Here is a 21,530-nt window from a genome sequence, read left to right as displayed (position 1 = left end):
TTCAATAATGAATATAATAGCATACGAATAGCAACCAAGGCTTAAAGTGGGAAAAAATTGCAGAGAGGACTAATGTCTCCATATAGCCTTAAGCGTTCCATATATAATTGTATGTATTATAATGTCTAATGTATAAAATCCTATCTTGTTAAAGGGGACGTTTAACCACCGTAAGCGGTAGGGGGACTGAGTTCCCTTGCGTCCCCCCACTTTAACTCCTGATAACAATATTATGGGTCAGCCTATATTAAATTATTACTTATATTTTATGATATATTTATATTGCTATTAATAAATTATTGTAGTTATTTATTTTAACATTAGTAATATGGTAGGTTGAAATTATTATTGACAAAACAAATCGTATCATATGTACCTATTGTACCTACCTATTATAATTATTATAATATTATACTAGCTGTTATTAACTTGGAAGTCAATAACGATGTATTTACCGGTGACCGGTACGAATAGGATCGTGGTAAAAATTGCTAGGTAGCTAAAATCAATCTAAATATTTTGAAAATTGTATTCTAAAAAGTAAATGATGACATACGCACTAGTGAAAAGTTTTGGCTTTTGCTATGAAAATTGAAATCGTATACATTTTTAACTATATACATGATAATTTTCAGCAAACCTACGTGATTCGGTCGAATCATGTTAAAATGTGAACTTCAATGGCTTTTAAAAATTAATTGTGACTATATTGTATTATTTTTAAATTTCAACGAGAACAACTTATGTGGGATATTGTATTCAATTTTAAAGCTTTTTAACCTAGCCAAACGTTTTTCATCAACACTTTTTAAAAACATTCCAAAAATTTCATTGTGTACACATAGTTATAATTTGTATAATAGTGGAATATATCAGTAGTTTCTGCAATTAATATTTTTTGAATAGTAACAAAGTAATACAAATAGTTAGATGATAATATTAATCGTTATTATACGTTCAAATATCCAATGTCATCAAAATTTGAACTAAAATTTCTCATAAAAAAAGATGAATTTTTTATTTCAAGTACTTAATTAAAATTTATTATGATTGTTGTATTACATTTTAAAATTGATATAAAATTAATACTTATAAGAATTTGTAATGTAATTGTACATAATATGCATGTTAGGACATCACAACTAGCACAGGTAAGTACTAAGTAGTGTGTCCACATTATGAAAATAGATAGATTAACAAAATAATTGTCATATCGATACACTACTAATATTGTAGGCATGGTAAAGTACATTGTACATAGTTTAGGTATCTATCTCTTGGACAGTTGGACCTTAGTGAGTGATTATTGTAAGATAGTACCTACCAAATTATATTCCAAGAGAACGCGTTTTATATGGTGTTTGGGTGTTTCTATTACGCCTGTTACAGCAATATATATGCAAACATAATCTCTTTATTTATTTAACATTCCTAGAGAATACTGTTATTTAACAGTATAAATATATTAATGGTGTGGCGAGTGCTTTAAAAGTTATGAGTAGATATTAATCCCCGCTTGAGTTTTTATTTTATATCTATATTCAAGAAAACTACTTATATGGTAAAGTCAAGTTACTGAAGAAAAATGCCAATAATTTTCAACCCCATAATTTCTATTTCTCGAATATAGAACTATCACTCAGTGACCCAAATATTCTACAGTGTGAAAAAACATTTCTAAAGTCGTTGTTTTGACCAGTTAAGATTTCGACCGTCAGCAATTTGTAAGCAATTTGTACCAAACCCTGAACACGTTGATACAGCAATATATTAACCATAGATTAAATAATGATTATTAAGTAGTATAGGTACGTTATAACGTTCATGTATTCTGTTACTTATCTTATATTGTCTGAACAGATACATATTAGGAGAAGTTGAAGATAAAACTTGTATTACAAATAAGGTATGGAATGTAGGTAAATGCATTAAATTCTAGATTATTATTACTTTCATTTATAATTTTTTTTTTTTTTTTTTTTTTTTTTTTTTTTTTTTTTTTTTTTTATTTAAATAAACAAATATACAGTTTTACATTAATTGTACACTTGAATTATCTATCTTCAGTAAGCTAGGCTTGTGGCGAAGATAGAGAGTTATAAATTGATACATATCATGCTTAAAAACTAAAAAAAGGAAAAACTAAAACACTATTATTGCGTAATTATACAATACAAAAAGAGATAAATAAAATATAATACAATAAGGTTAATCTAAGTTTCATTTAGAGATGCATGTAGCCAATCATTAATTAATTTTTTAGCGTTATGATATTTGTAATTAATATTAACATTCTTCTTTATAGAGAAAGGCATAGAATTGTAATATATAGGACCTAGATAATCAACAAATTTTTGACCAACTGATTTTTTACAAAGAGATGTTTTAGCATCAAAAGATCGAAAAGCTCTTTTGTTACTAATTTCATTTTTTTCTACCCATTGATCTAAGTGTTTGATCACCCACATAATAGCCATTTTTTTGAAAACAAAGTTAACTGGTAATACATTGAACTCTTTAAAATTAAGACCAGTTGAACCAACATAGTTTGTTTTTTGTAAACATACACGCACTATCTGTCGTTGATGAAGCAGTAAAGGTTTTAGAGCGTTATCCGAGAGCCCTCCCCAGATTAACAATCCATACTGAAATATTGCTTGATATAGAGCTAAGTATACAATTTGCATGACATGAACGGATATAATTTTACGTAGCTTATAAAAACTGTAATTTAAACTTCGTAGACGCATAACTATGTTATTCACATGAAGATTCCATCTAAGGTGATCGTCAAACGTTAAACCTAGATATCGGGTACTAGATACTCTAAATATTTTTTGACAGACTGTGCCATTACACAAAGTTCCATTATCACAGAAATGTAACGTAAGTTCATCAAAATTATCTTTAACATCATTTATCGAAAAGTTCATAAACATAGTTTTTTTGAAATTGATAGATAGACTCCTAAGTTTTAAAAATTCCACAACAATTTTGGATTCTCGAGTTGCTTTGGTACTAACATCGCTCCAAGAGTCTCCACAATAGAGTAAGCAGGTGTCATCTGCATATGTAACTATTCTTCCATCAATGTCCAAATTACACATATGATTTATGTACAAAATAAATAAGAGTGGACCTAAGACACTTCCTTGAGGAACACCGCAGTTTATAAATAGATCATCACCTGTAATACCATTAATACGAACAGTTTGCTTTCTGTTTTCCAAGTAGCTTGTGAACCAAATTAAGCTTGTTACAGTGATACCAAAATTAGGTAAAATATTTATTAATTTTTTATGATTAACAGTATCAAAGGCTTTGGACAAATCAAGAAAAATCGCGATTACTTTCTTACTGTTGTCTAGAGCGTTTTTTATAAAGTGTGTTGCACTATATAAAGCATTCTCCGTTCCCAAACCGGGTCTAAAACCAAACTGCTGTTTCGAAAGGAGTTCATGTTTTTCTAAAAATGTTATGAGCCTGTTTTTAACGATTTTCTCTAGAATTTTCGAAAAATTGCTAAGCATGGAAATTGGTCTATAATTGTTTATGCACGTTTTATCCCCATTTTTATATATTGGTTTAATTATAGCTAATTTAAGTTTCTCGGGAAAAATACCATTTTTAATACTTAAGTTATATATATATGTCAGAGGGCTTATAATACTGTCTATTACAAGTTTTAAAATCTTTACCGAGATACCATCAAAACCCACAGCAGTATCATCTTTAAGTTTATTTATCATTACTCGAACATCAGATTCTTTAATGTTTTCATTAAATGTACTGTTAAATGATATAGGAGTAATGTTCTCCTCGAACTTAAATGTTGACTCCTCAATATTACAGGCTAGATTGTTGCCAATATTTATAAAGAAATTGTTAAATGTATTTGCAATATTTAGAGGCTCATTTTTGACATCAAGAGTGTAATCATCTATTTTAATAACTTTAACATCATCATTCTTATTATTATTCTTATTTAATATCTCATTAATTACCTTCCAAGTTAGTTTTGGACTAAACGAGAACTTCTGAAATTTGTTTTTATAATAATTTATCTTTGCAGCTCGTATAATAGATGTTAATTTATTTTTGTATTTATTATAATATATAGCAAGTCTAACATTATTTGGATATTTTCTAACTTTTAAAGATAATTTTTGTTTAAAGTGCACCGAGCAAAGAAGACCAGCTGTCATCCATTCTCTAATCCTATTATTTTTAGAGTTGAAAACTTTTTTTGTTGTTGACATTTTGACAAAAGTATTAATTTTGTCTAGGAAAATATCCATACAACTATTAACATCATTGCAGTTAAAAATATCCGCCCAACATTCATTTTTAAATAACTTTTCCAGATCATTATAGTTGATTGTCTTAACATTGCAATTAAAGACACTCTTTTCTTTACTAATTTCAATTGCCAAAACCGTGGAGAAGTGATCGGTAATATTTGTCTGAATAACACCTGCTTCTATTTTGGAGTTCAATGCATTTCCCGATTTAATAAAAATATGATCCAAGCATGAGTGTCTTTGGCCAATTGGGGTTCTAGTATAAACATTAATTAGTGACCTAAAACCTTTTTCAGATATAGTATCAAGGTATTCATTTTCATCACAATCAGAGCCAATAATATTTAGATTGATATCACCAATTATTATAACATGTCCATTTATACACTCATCTTTAGACAGAATACTATTAATAATGGTCAAAAATTTGTTCTTATCACCAGAGGGAGATCTATATATACAATAAACCCTAAAAAATACATTACATAACTTAAACGCGACTTTCATAATATTAGCCTCTATGTATTCGTATTCAAAAATATCAGTACATAAATGAGTTTTAACAAAGATTATAACACCATCATTCTGGTTTCTTTTAAGTTTAGAAAAGTACATATTATACCCTTGTATAGAATAATTACAAAAATTAACATCATGCCAGGTTTCAGTTAAAATAATTAAATCTAAGTTTTTACTATGTATATCATTTTCCAAAAATAACAAAAATTCATCAAAATTATGCCTTACACTTCTAATATTGCAGTTTAGTACATTTAGAGTTGTATTATGAAATAGATTGAATTTACATATGAATTCAGATATAGAATTAAAATATTGCGTTTTATAATCTAGAAAACGATTTAATAAATTAGAATTAAACATTAGCATAACTAAAAGAAAAAAAAGAAAATATATTAATATATATGATTTAGGAACTATAAATTATTATTATTATTCTTATATATTATAATTTAATTGTTGACAAGTCAGTCTCGTCGTATATAATAGTGGCTTTCGAGGTTTCACTTTTTTTGATAAAAATTTTACAGTCATTATACCAGACAAACTTAAAGTTATTTTCTTTAGCAAACATTCTACATTTAAAAAATAGATTACTATTATATTGTGTAAGATAATTATTAACAAAAATACCTCCATTTCCCCAGCTTTCATTAAATAATATAATTTGTATTTTAATAACAATTTAATTTTTGACTCAAATGTATTAATGACTTGTATTTTTTGTTAAATAACCTTGCCAATTATAGTTTTCCGAGAATTTTTTCTTTGTACATTTTAGATTCTAAGTGGATTGATGAATGTAATAATTTTACAATAATGCATGTGTTTTTTTCAAAAGTAAATAATGTCCAGTAGTTTTCTATACAATTAGGAAACACAAAAAAAAGTAGGTATCTTTTAAGAAAAAACGGGAATATTTATGCAAAATCAGTTTTTGACAAAATTGACTTTGTTTTTTGTAATAACTCAAAAACAAAGAATCGAAGAAACTTTAAATTTTCACCAAATTTTTATACGATCTTCTCCTAAACATAAAACATTTTTGGGGGAAGGAGTGACCGAGCGGATTAAGGCGTCAGTTGCGACGCACACCGGCGTCGGTTCGAACCCGGCCGTGGGCAGCATTTTTCTTCGGGAAAGTCGCGGTGACCGGAGAGAAGTGCCGCCATTCTCCACCTGGGCATGGAAGATACCTAAAGATGCCCACAAAAAAATCTGCCAAACACACACATGTTCACACAAAACCACAGTTCCATCCCCCATAGTTCCAAAAATTAATAACCTCTGTAGTTGAACCCGAACAAAATACCCCCCAAAAAATAACATTTTAAAAATATATTTTTGACTCATATGCTATTTATAGACATAGAGAAATTTTCAATTTTATTATTTGTCAGTAAAATAATTTTCGTTTAGTCAAAAAACTTCAAAATTTAATATAAGGATTCTCATACGCTGTTATTATTTATGATGGTCTGAAGTTAGAATTGACAAATTTCGTCAAAATTATTAAAATTTGCAAATTATTTTGAGTTAGAAATTGTTCATAAAAATTATCTTTTTACGATATGTACCTAGGTACGATAGGACTAACATTTTTATAAGAAATTAAAGTTGAAATATTGACAAAATTCATTAAAATTACGAAAATTTGAAAATTTATTTTCTAATAAAAATGTTAACAAGGATTTAAAAATATTATTCTGTGGGTACTTGAAACTTTTAATTCCATTATATTTTATCAAGGCTGGGTAAGTTAATGATATTTTTTAACTCAGTTAAGTAAAGTTAAGTTTTTTTTTAAAAGTATTTAAGTTTTATTAACAAATACTGTTAACTTAACTTAACTTCAATTAATATGTTAAGTTGATAACAAAAAAAAAAAATGCATTTTTTAACAAATTAAGTGATAATCACTCTAATAGTATCATAGAATAGTAATCATCATTCATAGGTATATTACTATTCAAATAAACTATGATAAGCATTATTGTACAAATAAAAAATAACTAATAACTCATGAGTAATGAATAGGTATTATGACTTATGAATATAATTCGTGGCATCGATGTCTTCGTACGGTCAACTAATCACTAATTATATTAATATTTATAAGTAACTTTAGGGTGGTCCTCTAGCATAGATGAAGGAAAAAAAATTGACAAATGTTCAAATTACCCCCCTTAAATCGGTTCCAATACTTAAAAAAAGCATAAAAAAAAAAATTCAGACTAATTGATCAACTTTAACCCGTGCCACAAAAACTCTTAAGTTTTAATAATAAAAAAAATGTTCGAAATCGTTAATTTTTCAATATAATTAATCATAACTCTTAAAATAATGATTTTACAAAAAAATTGTAAGGACTTTAATTACACATTATTATTATTACAACAGTTTTATACTTATACGTTTTTTTTAAATATTTAATTTTTAAAAATATAAATTTTAAACTATTTTTTAACGCAGCAATAAATAAAATGTTTTCTATATCATATAATGCGATTTAAATGAACATAAACTTATTTAGGTAGTGTATAATATAGTTTGTAAATTGTAAGTACTAAGTAATGCTACACGTTGTAATCTATCATATAAGAAATTAGTATAGAATCGTTACTCGTTAGGTACGAATAGAGTACTTATTAATACAATATATTAGTTTTTATCTTTAAACATAAATACGAAGTTCTTTGTAAATATATCTTATTTTTTTTATGATAATATTTTCTATATTCCGTGAACTTATAATAATTATTATAAGCCAAAAATCCGTAACAAAAAAAAATGTTCTGGATAATAGGAATATTCAAAATTAACTTAATTGGGAAAATAAAGACAAATATGAGTTGATTTTAAGCTAATGCATAACTGTATAAGTAAATGAGTTAAGTTAAAGTTAAGTTAATTAAAACACCAAACTATTAAGTTAAGGTCATAAGTTAAAATTAACTTAACTTTTAACTTAAATTCTAACTTATTAACTCGTCAATACCCAACCTTGTATTTTATACACACAATGACTTTTTCAAATGCAATGTTTTCTTCTAAAATTCATTCAACCTATTTTATTAATGCTAAAATTAATAAAATACTCAAAATATTTACTGTTGTCGACTACAATAATACCATTTCAGATTTGGGGTCGTCCTCACGGCTCACAGATGAGTGAGGGATGAAAGCCGTATTCACTCCTATGATCTTTTGTTTATCCTGCAATCTAATTTTATAAATAGTTTATGTATAATGTATATTGTTTAATGCATATTGCATATTATGACATTATGTTATGTATCTTCATCGTTCATGTATAACTTAAGACAACACAAAATGTATAATATTACATTTTTCATTTGAAGTGTGTAAAATATTGATGAACCAATTAGGACGAAAGAGGTAACTCTTCTAGGTAATTGAAGTCACTCAGCATATTTGACACGGACATAATATTATGTATAATATAAGGTGAGGCCTTGGTGCTTGAATATAGTATAATATGTTATGTGGTTGTAGCAAATGTAGCCTGAAGAACGCGCATAAGAACACTGAACAACCAATCATTGATTGGATTTCTTATTTCTTATAATTATTAATATAGCTTTACGCAGTGTTTATTAAGTTAATTTTAAAAAGTAATTACTTACTAAGTTACCTACGTTAGTAGTTATAAAATAAAAAGGTAACTAGATTACTTTTTTGTAATTAAATTACAAAAGTATCAAAAGTAGACGAATTTAATTAAACACGTTTATTTTCGTATAGGATTGATAGGAAAAAATATTACTACCTATTTATTATACAAAGGTAGCTGCTTTAAAATAATTAATGTAATAAATTACTTCAATAAATAAATAACGAAGTTTCCGAAAAAGTCGCTACATTACAAAAATGAGTAATTTACGTAACATTACCATACGCAACACTGGTTATTTGATATTTAATATGAGTGCCTAAATATCTGCATGGTTAATTAACCAATTATATAATCATAGGCGCAAATAGTGTTTGACATTTGGAAGGCTGATGCTCAGGTCTATACTGGATACTGTTCTGATGCTTATACGTCATAACATGTTCGAGTCATTAGTTTTTTAGGGGGCTATAGCAATTCTAGGATGGGGACTTAGCCATCCCCCTGCCACCCCCTTATTTGCGTCTATGATTATAATAACATTTGAGTACTTATGGGAATCTTTTTTGATGTTCTTTTGGTATTTTAATTAAAGCAATACAATCGTAATACTATGATTTGTTTATTTTAAACACATACATTTTTCAATATAAATACCTACTATTTAAATATACAATAATAAAAATACAAATAGTTGTAATAGGTATATCATTTTTCCATTTTCGGATTAAATAATAAGTCAACTGCCTTTTATACAAAAATAACACTGTATAATATTGATATCTTAAACAGTATTTAAAAATACTTATTTTCGATGTTTTATATAGGTAAGCTCAACAGATAGATGACGAATCATTTGTAATATTTAATTTAAAAGACAGGATTTCATTTTTTCTATAAATTAGGTGTTACATTCGTAAAATAAAATATAAAATATATTAATGTTAACTTAATTGAGTATAGGTATTTGTAATAGTAAAATATTTATTAATAATAGATACTAGTATAATAGTTTTGGTTTGTATATTGCAGTATAAAAAGTGTTAACACCTACTTATAACTATAGGAAACAGCTAGTCTATAACAACTAATAAGGATTCTACTATTCTGTATTAAGTACTAAGTATAGTGTAATTGACAAACATAAGTATGTAAGTATTACGCATGGTCAGGCACGTAAACAGTGTTTGTGACGGGGGGAGGGGAAGATAAAATGTTTTCAAAAATGTTTTTCTGGACACGGCCATGTAAGATTTAATTTTAAAACTTTTATTGCTATTTACCTCCCCCCTCCAGATATTGTGTTTTGTAACGTGCCCGAGCACGGCAATATTATGTCTATGTAAAGTAACTATACTACCCACCGTTGCAATTCATATAAAAGGTATGCTACGGTTAAATAGTATATAATATAATAATTTAATAGCAATATTATATAATATTATGTTTACAATAATAATTATACGAAAACGTTTTTTTCATTCGTATTAAACGCGGGTAAGCACTTCTTGTAACAAGCGTGTGATACGCACCATTTAATAATATCGATATAATTTAGATAAAATAATATAGTAAAAACTCCTCTAACGAACACATCTAAATCGTTGACGTTTTTTTGAGAACTATAACTACAAACTAATCTCCGCAAACAGCGGACAAAATGTTATCGACTGAGTGTTCTGTATTCAGAGGTTTTGCTATATTATAATATAATATTGGTTATTATCCTAACCACCGATGATAGACACTATTGCTGGCAGTCGTTGACTCGGCGCCCAGTTGCAGGTGGTTGTCGCCGCGATGGTTTATTGCGGCGGCGTCATAGTATTCCTCGCCTGCGCGATTCCAATACGGTCTGCCACCGTTATAATAATAATTTTTGTTGTAGTTATTCAAGTCGTCGTCATCCAGTGGCGGCGGACCCTTCAAGTAGCTGACCGCTGACGGCGCAGGACCAGGCGAATAACCGACCGCTGACGGCACAGGACCGGGTGCGGTGTGCACGTGCACGTGTATGTTTTTATCCTGTGAAGGTGGTGGAGGTGATTGCTGTTGCGATGAACGGTCGTAAGGGTCGTGATGGTATCCCGACCAGGCTGATACTTCAGGAATTGGTGACACGTAGGGATTGTGGAACTTGGACAGCTTGGCTACTAAACCGGTCAAGGCTATGACGAGCAGTATCACGCCAATTGTCACGCCCTTGAGGGTGAGCACGACCAAACCGGTCAACAGTGTGGTGATCACGCCCAGCTTGTACATTACCGGTAACATAAAGAACATTTGCATTCGTCGGCGTCGTAGGCCAAAAGTCCGAGAGACTGAAAAAAAATACGAGGATGCAATATTATAGACATGTATAATAAATAATAATTATAAGTGGAAATTGAGTTCTATAACTGGGGGAGGAGTGTTAGAGGGGGACTTACTACTTAAAATGCAGGGTGGTTACTGGTTTTAAACTCGGGCTGAAGAAAAAAAATGTTCAAAAGGTGTATTGTAAGCTCAGCCCGGTTTTTTTTTAGGTAAAGATGATTGACGTGTAAATTTGGCATGGTTTTTTTCAAGTAATTATGATTGAAAATATAAATATTTTCAGGCCGAGTTTACAATCTACCAATTTTATTTCCTAAAACAGTTTACAATCAGTGGCGGATCCAGTGGGAGGGCAAAGGGGAATCCCCCCCCCCCCCAATCATCGTAGTTTTCCTTTGTTTTACACTGTATTTAGCCAATTTTGGAACTTTTTGTACTTTTGCCCCCCCCATGCCCCTCCCAAAATTAAGCCCTGGATCCGCCACTGTTTACAATCAATCTTTTTTATTATCTAACATTTCTGGGCCGAGTTAACAACAAAATTAAAAGAAAATTGTGGGCCAATTTTTAATTTGCCCAAAATGCAATAAACAAAATGAATCGTTTCGCCCGAACTTCTATTATTAAAATGCCATTATAGATAATGTTTAAAAAATTATTCTTTTTTTTTATAGTCTATTTAGACCCGAAAAAAGTAAAAATTATTTTGTTTTCGAAATTATAAAACTGCATTTCATTTTAAATTTAAATATTTTGATTTATATATTTAAGATTTAAAATTGTAATACAATGTCCCCCCAAAGTTCTTATTTTGTTCACATCAATTTAAAAAAAGGTGGATAAGTGGATGTCGCTCTGCTGTACAGTAGGTTACAAGTGGGTCACTGTAATGGATGGTGTTAAATTTGAATTCAATGATATAATATCATTGTATAAGAAAAACGATTCTGAGCGAAAACGGTCAGTCAGCCTATGATATTACCAAGTATATTTGATGATATTATTGTGAATAAAGTAATTTATATATAACCTATTTACGTGGAGCCTTGTTTTAAATTTTAAATCCTTAGCCATAAAAGTTAAACATTTTATACATTTTTAACCACAAAATAATTAATAAATTATAAATTTGATAAATGTTGTCAAAATTTGAACTTTAAATGCTTATAAAAAAAAATTGTGCCTATGTATTTTTAATATTTTTCAACTGCTATTAGAACGATATATCAGGAGCCTTATATTAAATTTTCACGCTTTTTTACCCAACAAATAAAAATTTATTGTTATTTATAGAAAAAAAAACTAAAAAAATTGAAAACTGACAATGTCCGTAAACAGCTCAAAAAGAGTCAAAATATTTTCAACATTTTATGGTGTATAGAAAATGCTAATATGAACATTCAGTGAAATTTTCAAGTATCTACAGTCATTTGTTTTTTAATTACAATAAAATAAGAAAATTGTTACATGAGAAATCGAGTAAATATCAAATGTTGTAAAAATATAAATTTCAGACGCTCATAAAAATTTAATTTAAGTTTCTTCTAGACATTTTTTTTTTGATAAAGGTAGACAAACTTATGAGTAATCTTATATTACATTTTCAAATCTTAGATTTAAAAAGAAAAATTTTTATGAATTTCAACTCAAAATAATTTGCTATTTTTCGTGATTTTTCCGTATTTTGTCAAAATTTGAACTTTAAATGCTTATAATTAAAAACTGTGACTAAGGATTTTTAATTTTTTTCACCTGCCTTTGAAACAATAACCTAGGAGCCTTCTATTAAATTTTCAAGCTTTTTTACTCAACAGATAAAATTTTATTGATATTTATAGAAAAAAAAACTAAAAAAATTGAAAACTGACAATGGCCGTAAACAGCTCAAAAAGAGTCAAAATATTTTCAAAATTGTATTGTGTATAGAAAATGCAAATATAAACAACCAGTGAAAATTTCATGCATCTACGGTCATTTGTTTTAGAGTTACACCAATAACCAAAATCGATTTTGTTAAAAATCGATTTTGCGTAAAAATACCCGTTTTTCCTTAATTTTTCTTTTGTTTTTCACATCGCTTTTGAAAACTACTGGGAAATTAAAATTTTGACCTCCCCAATGCACCAACGATATTCACTTTCCCATCGAACAAGATACTGAAGTCGAAAATCGAAGCATTATTTCGACTACTTATCGTGTACACAGACACAAAAATAAAAAAAAAAATAAAAAAAAAAAATAAAAAAAAAAAATAAAAAAAAAAACACACATCATTGTAAAATCAATACATTCATCGTTTCACTCAGAATCTAATATCGGCAAAACATATCATGCATAGTTTTATTTAATAAGGGTTTTAAGTTCAATTAATTGCCTGTATCTATTGCTCATAATTATTTTTCGAATGCCTACCTAATGGGCCCGGTGCTGGTTTTACAAATTTTCATCAATTACAGAAAATTGTCCACGTCCATACAAACATTTAAGGAAAATAAAGGAGTTTTTTAATTTAAAATATTTATACCAATATTAGGTACTAAGAAAATATTCTAGTATTCTACTATAGGTAGTACTTTTCTATTACATTTTAGACATTTTAAAAAGAAAATAATATACCTAACAATTATTTTTTATTTATTTTTAGGAGTGCTTAAAACGTTTGAGGGAGCTAAGTATCACGATTTCTGTCAATGGTAATTATTATATTTAACACATTATATTAGTAGGTATATTGTGTTTTGTCAGTTTTATGTAACGAGTTGCATTCGCCAAGTGAAATCATTTTATACACTACCTATAATATATAACCTACCTATGGACAGTTGACATGAAAGTGTCGATATTGTCAATACGACGTTTCTTATATTCGATATACCTACGAGCTACGGACAATTATATTTAAGTTTCGAATTCGTTTTACATTAATATTTAGCACATCATAGATTACTTTTAAATGTTCATGTAATGAATATATCGTTTAAAAATTTAAAATAATTACAGTTCATTCACTATCACTTATCGGCCATAAGAATGTCCTGCTACTCCTGTATATTGAGTAGTGTGTACTATTCATCTTCTTTAAAATATATTCAACTTAGGTGTGGAACGAGGTTGTCACTTATCGACGGTCGTACAATCGGGGCCAGATAAATTGGCAGAGCTGCGGCAGCTATTGACAGTATTTGTTGCCCAAACTAGTTGCAGTATGCGTTTCCGGTTTTTAATATTAATTAATAAAATCTCTATTTTGTGTTAATAACATTCAAGCAGAATATTTTCTTTTAAATTAATAACGTCGCGTAGCTGGTGCCGTGACTTAATAGTCGTCTAGTCGAATAACCACTACTACCCACGCCATGAAGTACTATTATTGAATAGTTTCTTCAATCAAGCCATCCAAACCCTATTATGTATTCCTCCATCTATTGTGCTCATTGTAAAAATGTTTGATACAGATTGAACAAATTAAAATAAATGACAAAAAAAATATGAATAACGTAATATCAATCTTAAAATGTTTAGTGACAATTGTTGGTTTTCTGATATATAATATGGTAATAAAATCAAAATAACTGAAAAGTCTCTAATTTTTCTTAATTCGTATTGCTGCCACCGTGCCAATCTATCTATAGTGCTGATTTTACACGGTAAGACGCAAGACCGTGTTGAAAGAGAGAGGATAAATGGAGACATTTGGGGCGCCTCATATTAGTAAAATGTTGGGGCTGACATATATAAATAAGTAACTATCATAATTAATAAAAAAAAAAAAATTTGAAAATTTAAGAATTTTCATGGTGCATTATAGTCTGCTGGCTATTGACATCAATGTATAGTTATGAATAATTACATCTATGTTTTTTGAGATAACGTACAACAATGAGTACCGCGGACTTAGATATAGGTACTAATTTTATTTATTTATATTTCATAAATAATATAACAATGTATTTCTTGATGTTATTTATTTTGGAGGGTTTTGAGTGAACTTTAACAATCTATTTTTCATTATTTATAGCTTTATAACCTTTTATTATTTGATAAAATAAGTGTAATATATAGTAAATTGTGTATGCATATAGATGCATAGAGTACCTATTCTGTATATTTATAAATTTTAAAATATTTTAATAATGTAAAAATCTATCTGAAAATATTTTGACTTAAAATTCACAAATAAATTACGATTTATACCTAAAAAAAACTAATATGATTGAGAACGAGTTTACGTGCAACATTACATTATCTATCATTTAATTGGCTATCGAACGATTCGGGACATTTTAAATTTAAGTGTAACGAAAAATAAAAATAATATATAGGTTTTCTTCAAATAAGTTATAATAAATGTTAATATATATATTAATAAAATGTTTGATAAAAATGTTTTTACTTTTAAGTAATAGTTGTAAATTATAACAATACATTTTAATCTTATAAAAAATATACGTATGCAAATAGTTACAAATAATGGGTTACCTAATAAGTAAAAAGCTGTATTAAGATGTGTTAAGCATGTCAATAATTTCCTGGATAGCGTTAGCCAACATATTCTAAATATTTTAATAAATTAACAGAATTTCGTATCACATAGGAATATATTTATTTTTAATGTTTACTATTTTATCTTTTTTTTTTACAGTAATTCTTTTTTTCTTACCATTTTTTTACTGTAAAATCGTATCTTCGACTTATTTATGACTTTAAAATTGATAACCAAAAACGACTTAAGCCACTTTTCTTGGTCATAAGACTTTTTATAAGTATTTTGAAGTTGGTTTTCACTATTTATCTAGACCAGTATCAAATACCGTGCACAATCGTTCAATACAAAACGTTCAATATAACAATGTTGGAAAAAAATATAAATTGAGCGTTCTCAATCGTTTTTAACTGTATACACTATAATGCTATATTTATTTTGATTTAGGGGTTTAATACCGAGGCGCCAAATAGCTTACCAAAGCTCTGGTGAGACAAGATACTCAGTATAATATATTATTATTTACTATACTCAGTGGTTCCCCCAAGGGTCCGTTGTCGTGCTATCGGTGGTTCCGGGTATGGACGCACGTTTGCATTGTTTGCAATAATGTAATTGTTTGGTATAAATTTGAAAGTTTATTATTATTTAATACTCGAGCCTCGCTTCTTTTTTTCTTATACTAGCTCATCTTTTTTTTATTAACATGAAATTTATATTAAAAAATTGTATAAAAAAAAGGTAAGTATTCGAAAGGAAAACTGCGTAGCATGTCCGCTGTTGAAACATTTTTTTCATCAGGGGACCACGACCGTGTATTAAACATTTTAAGAAACACTGATGTATAGCATAGTCATGAGTCATAAACTCATGAACATCGTGAAGGAAAATAATATATATCATTAAAAAAAAAAAATGTTAATTCAAGACAACAACAACAATAATTAACAAAACTAATATTAGTGGTTAATTACACACAAAAACACGATGTACTAATTAGAAAGTAAACGCATCTCTGCTGGAGTAGTGCTATAGGCTTAGCCAAGTTAACATATAAGTTGAATAAACTATTGTACGGCAGTACCTGTACAGAAAAACCAGAACAATGCTAAAGATTGTTGAGAAATCGGTCAATTTCGCAATCACAGGTCAAAACAGCTAAACCTAGTTTAAAAAATTGTAGGTTTACGACTTGCCAAATTCTTAAGTATGTCTTAGAATTTATTATATTATAACGAGTTCTATGTATTTTTAAAATTATTTTTTTTATAAAAGTTTTACCTACGTGTTTAAATGCGGTCATTTATAATAGTTAAAGGAGGGCAATAGAATTGAGTCACTAAGAAAAAACATATTGGAAATGTGTATCGGAGATAATAAATATACTATTGATGCATTTATTGAATAATTTGAATTATACCTACTAGTAAGTAGTAGGTAGAATATTATTATTTCTTATAATATAGGTAGTATAATATTTTAGTACCTATTATATACGCCGTACACGTATTAATAATAATAGTAATTAGGAATTCAGTTTAAAAAAAAAAAACGATAGTGGTGAATCGTATAATTTTGCATTATATCAATAAATTTTATTCAAGAATCAATACTAGTGAGGTATAAATCTGATTCATGTCGTAAACATTTTAAATATTAAGTTTCATTTAGGTATTTTCGATGTTAATGAATATAACTGTTTTTTTTTAAATATTTTTTTATCTATAACATTTTTAATTATGTTTATGTATTTCTATGATACACATGTACACTGTATATAGAATTACTAAGCAGGCCTGACGTTTTGTAGTTGTTAGATGTCACACGCGGGTGTTATATTTTGTTTCCATTAAGTCATTTCAAAAACAATGTCAAGAAAATGAAATATTATAAAATGTTACAGAATTATTGGTGTATTAGTATAACGTTATTATAATACTATTATAATATTATCATTACAAAATGCTTTCTGGGATTATGGGTACTTTATTCCTAAGTTATAACATTTACTAAATTATTTTCTGAGTTTTGTTTAGATTTGATTTACAATTTTATTGATAGTTAATTGAAAAATATGTATAATTATCGTATCATGACTATATTTTGAGGATGTACGACTCATTACTCGTACAATCATTAGGTACATTTTTCTAAATTAATTTAATTTTCTTGATAATTACAAATATGTGACGAGAAATAAGTATGTTCGAGGTACCTACAGATTGTCAGAGTTAAGATAATATAGTATAATACTATTTTTTTACTTAAAATCGGTCTTTGTCACTATACATATACCTATGCAATATCTTAATAAGCTAATTAAAATGATTTTAAAACGGGTCGATTTCAACGGACACAGTTCTGAACAACAATATGTACGACAATTTATCATATTTACCGAAACTTTGCGAATCGCCGGTGCGCTGAGTTACGCCGAGTACGTATCGTTGCAGCTCCCGATCCTTGTACACGTTCAAATCCAGTCCTCGGACTATAGCGTCACGCCACGATAGCCGATGGTTGTCGAAAACTGCGTCTGCTTGGGCCACTAGATCGTCAGGCAGAGACCTCGACGCCACCGTCGATCCATCACGGCGATTGGAGTCGACAGTTTCCAGCCACAAGTCGCCCGCCAGCCGACGGTCGGTCGTCGATTCGCGTACGCTGCTCAGCGCGCGCGCGATCACCGACCGCAATCCCAGTGGTCCCGGCGACGAACCTCGGTCATCGCTCCGGTAAGCCGCGGGCTGGACATCCGCAGCATCGCAGCGTCCCGCCACTGACGTCGCCACTGCGTGTAGGAGCAACGGCACGATACAGAACCCGGTCCACCGCATGGCGATCACTGGTCGTCGCGGAAGTTTCGGCGCATGGCGGTACAGGTGCACTATACCGCGAACGGTAGAACGCGTCCGAATTTAATTATTATTATTAATAGCAGTAGTAGTGGTAGTAGTATCGACGAAGTTGTTGTGGAATGGTGAAATAAAAATTTGTTTAGAGCACCAGAACCGGAAATTTAGCACGAACGATGAAACACGCACGAAGTGCGTCGAGGATGCGACTTACCACGGACGGACCACTGCGGACTGCTATAACATGTCTGCCGGCTTTTTGGCACTCGTCACCACATTATATTACTATAAGTAATATACAGTCGATTATGATTCACCGCGTGTTTACCGGGTCATCGTCGAACGAACGTGTACATTCACTCAAATCACTTTCGCGCACGTATGAATGACAAATGACAATAGCGTGTGTGCCGCTGCCGGAGAAGCGACAATCGTATTTAGGTACGTACCTACCTCGTGCGTGTGCGTATCTATATATAGAGGTACTTAGGTACGATTGCCGCAGTACATGGTATATAATATTATATGTATGTGTTTATCTGTCAACGCGGCCAATCGAGCATTCCGTCCTCGTCTTCGGCCCACATAAATTAATTTATTATTATTATTATATTATTGTCATCATCATATACTGTTGTTATTGTTATTAAATGCGCGGCGTGTTCACGTATATATAATAATATAACAATATGAATATAATATAGAATTATAATAACTGTATTCGGCGCGTGTGCGATGCGTTCGTGCGGTGGCCACGTCGTATCGTTCAATGCGCGTGTTTCTTCACGTTGTCGCGGCGGTCACTATATTTTATGTACGCGTAGGTAGATATATAACATTTATATGTGTGCGTGTGTGTGTGTGTGTGTGTGTGTGTGTGTGTGTGTGTGTGTACGATGTACCTAGCCCAACAGAATGTGTGCCGACCACTGGTGTCTCCGCCACTGCAGCGCAGGCCGATGGACGATAATAATTATTGTTCCGTGCGCGCACGCTTCCTCTTATATATATATATATATATATTATATTTAATACGTCTGTGTCTATGTTACTTGTGTGTGCGTGCGTACATAGATATATATATGCGGCATGTACTTATACGCTGCCTACAAGACGGACCGACTACATTATTATGATCCGGATTCCTACGAATCACGACCTGTGCGAGCTGTATATAATATAATGCAGTACACGATATAGTATTATTATCTTCTTCATTCCACTCGTCTAGAATTATAATTAATATTTATAGGTACTAGGCACTAGGTATATAATATATTTTTAAGAACCAGTTTCTGTCCCACCCCCACTGTACATAATAATATATTATATTCAGAGAGTGCGTAGGTAAGCTCCTTATTGGAATACCCGAATGTATGCGCACACGCGTGAAACGGCCAAAAATCCATTTTACTGGGCACACGATTTTAGTGGTCCGATAGTTGGTAGTTAAACAAACCTAATTATGCTTGAAATCCGGTTTTACGGTTTGTCGTCGGCAATGGGTCAAGCTTTGCATATTATCTGTATAGTTGATAGTTATATTATGTGTATGTACCGTACAACGTAGAGAAGGAACGATATAAACGCGTTATAAACACGTAGACCTATCGTATAACCTATCTATTCGAATATGAAATGTCAACTATTAATACAGTTAGATACTAACAACTACTGGCAACTATTGTGACGAATCTGACGGTTTCAGAGGATTAAGAGTCATCTAGTATTAAGTCGCCCTGCAAAAGATCTAATTCTTATTGACGGCTTCTATAGAAACTATAGTTTAGTAGTCTAATAATATTATTAATGTCTAAGAATATTTTTGTCCACTATTTTAATGCTTCATTTAAAAATGATTGCATAGGTACTCTAGTACTCCATTAGGTATCTTAATATCAAATTTTAAAATTCTATTTAAATTATTATAATATGTTTTGATTATAAATATTATATTTAATTTATTTTTATTTTACACCGGTGACAGTTTTTCAAATTTTATAAAATAGAGTTATAATTAAGTTATAAGATTTCTGCAATTCTTTAAAATTTTAAAATTAAATTTTATAATTTAGTTGCCACCTTAATTATAATACTATTTTACTACTGCCAGTTACCTATTTGAGGAGGGGGGGGGGGGGTACACCTATAACCTATATTAAAAAAAATGATTTCATGGGAATAATTCTCAGGCCTGGTAGAATTTGATAATTATTATTTTATTTGAAAGAAGAGCCTTCCTACAGGCTTCATCGAAATCCGGTTTTTATTTTATTTCAAATAATGGTGTAATATAATTCATAAAAAAACACTTAAAATTGTATTATTTTTAATGAAATATTATAAAGTTTGAGATTAAAATATTGAAAAACAGAGTTTGATGTGGTAGAATATTACCCTCTAAATTAAAAAAAAAATATCAAATTAGGTTGATCCTATAGAACAGGATCACTATTCCCGTAAAGCGTACTTTGTGTACAAAATTGCAATGGCACCGGGCCTTAAGTTACTCTTTTAAGTTTTGACTTTCTGGTATTATTTATTATACTTCTTCATGGACAATATTCACGGCTATACTATACGAATTATATTGGCTGGCTGATACTTATAGTTTGGTCTATTTGAATTTTGTAGCCCCCTATTATATTCGGTTTACTGTTTTTCTCGCTTTTATTGCAGAATGACACTTGTGTGTCGACCTTCGATTATAAATCACTGTTCTAATCAAAGGCGCACATTCAGTCTTAAACTTGGGAGTGGTAAAATGTTTTAGTCCAAAGTGACCCGTGTGGGGCTTCGCCCCCCACACCACCTTACGGTTACACATATCAGACATAAATTAATTTAATTTAAAATAAAATTATAAATCACAACATTAAAAAAAAAATCAAAGCAGTAAATTAAGTTTTCAGTTAAGAATTCTTTTGTCAAATATATATAATCAGTTAAATACTTTCCTTTAAAATAATAAATCAATCAACTAAAATTTTATCTAAAAGAATTACAAATTAAAAATAAATTATATTAAATCTAATCTTCTTGATTTTTTAGCAAACTTGTTAATTATATCTTCATTTTTTAATCCATTTTTTAGTTTTCTTTCTATATACAAAGATGAAAGATTAGTGAATCTACTCTATATAATACTGGTGCGTAACTAATTCTTAAAGCAGCGCATTGAGGAAAATGACCTTTTACATGTTGTTGATGAAATTGGTATGGTTAATGCAACTTGCATTAATTTGTAAAGGTTTGTATATACTTCCGGATTACATGCGCATATGACATCTTCCGATAAATAATTATTACTGAGACAATTCTTTAACACCATCATCTCTACTATTAAACTTTTATATGAAGTTCCTAAAACATCCTGAAAATATAAAAGTATGCATAAAAAGCATAATATTTAATATTAATAC

General features: G+C 29.6%; 1 protein-coding gene across 1 annotated transcript; it reads right to left on the bottom strand.

Moving 5' to 3' along the window:
• Positions 1-9,084: 9,084 nt before the first annotated feature.
• On the bottom strand, positions 9,085-18,926 carry LOC132936554 (uncharacterized). Its single transcript, XM_061003294.1, has 2 exons — positions 17,652-18,926; positions 9,085-10,775 (listed from the first exon to the last, which is right to left on the bottom strand). Exons 1-2 carry the CDS (start codon positions 18,088-18,090, stop codon positions 10,177-10,179), a joined length of 1,038 nt encoding a protein of 345 aa, XP_060859277.1. The 5' UTR covers positions 18,091-18,926; the 3' UTR covers positions 9,085-10,176.
• Between the last annotated feature and the right edge of the window lie 2,604 nt (positions 18,927-21,530).

This window comes from Metopolophium dirhodum, chromosome 1 (genome assembly GCF_019925205.1).
Source record: "Metopolophium dirhodum isolate CAU chromosome 1, ASM1992520v1, whole genome shotgun sequence".
Classification (NCBI taxonomy): domain Eukaryota; kingdom Metazoa; phylum Arthropoda; class Insecta; order Hemiptera; family Aphididae; genus Metopolophium; species Metopolophium dirhodum.
Note: the sequence above shows the minus strand (reverse complement) of the source record. Positions and strands in the feature narration are given on the sequence as shown.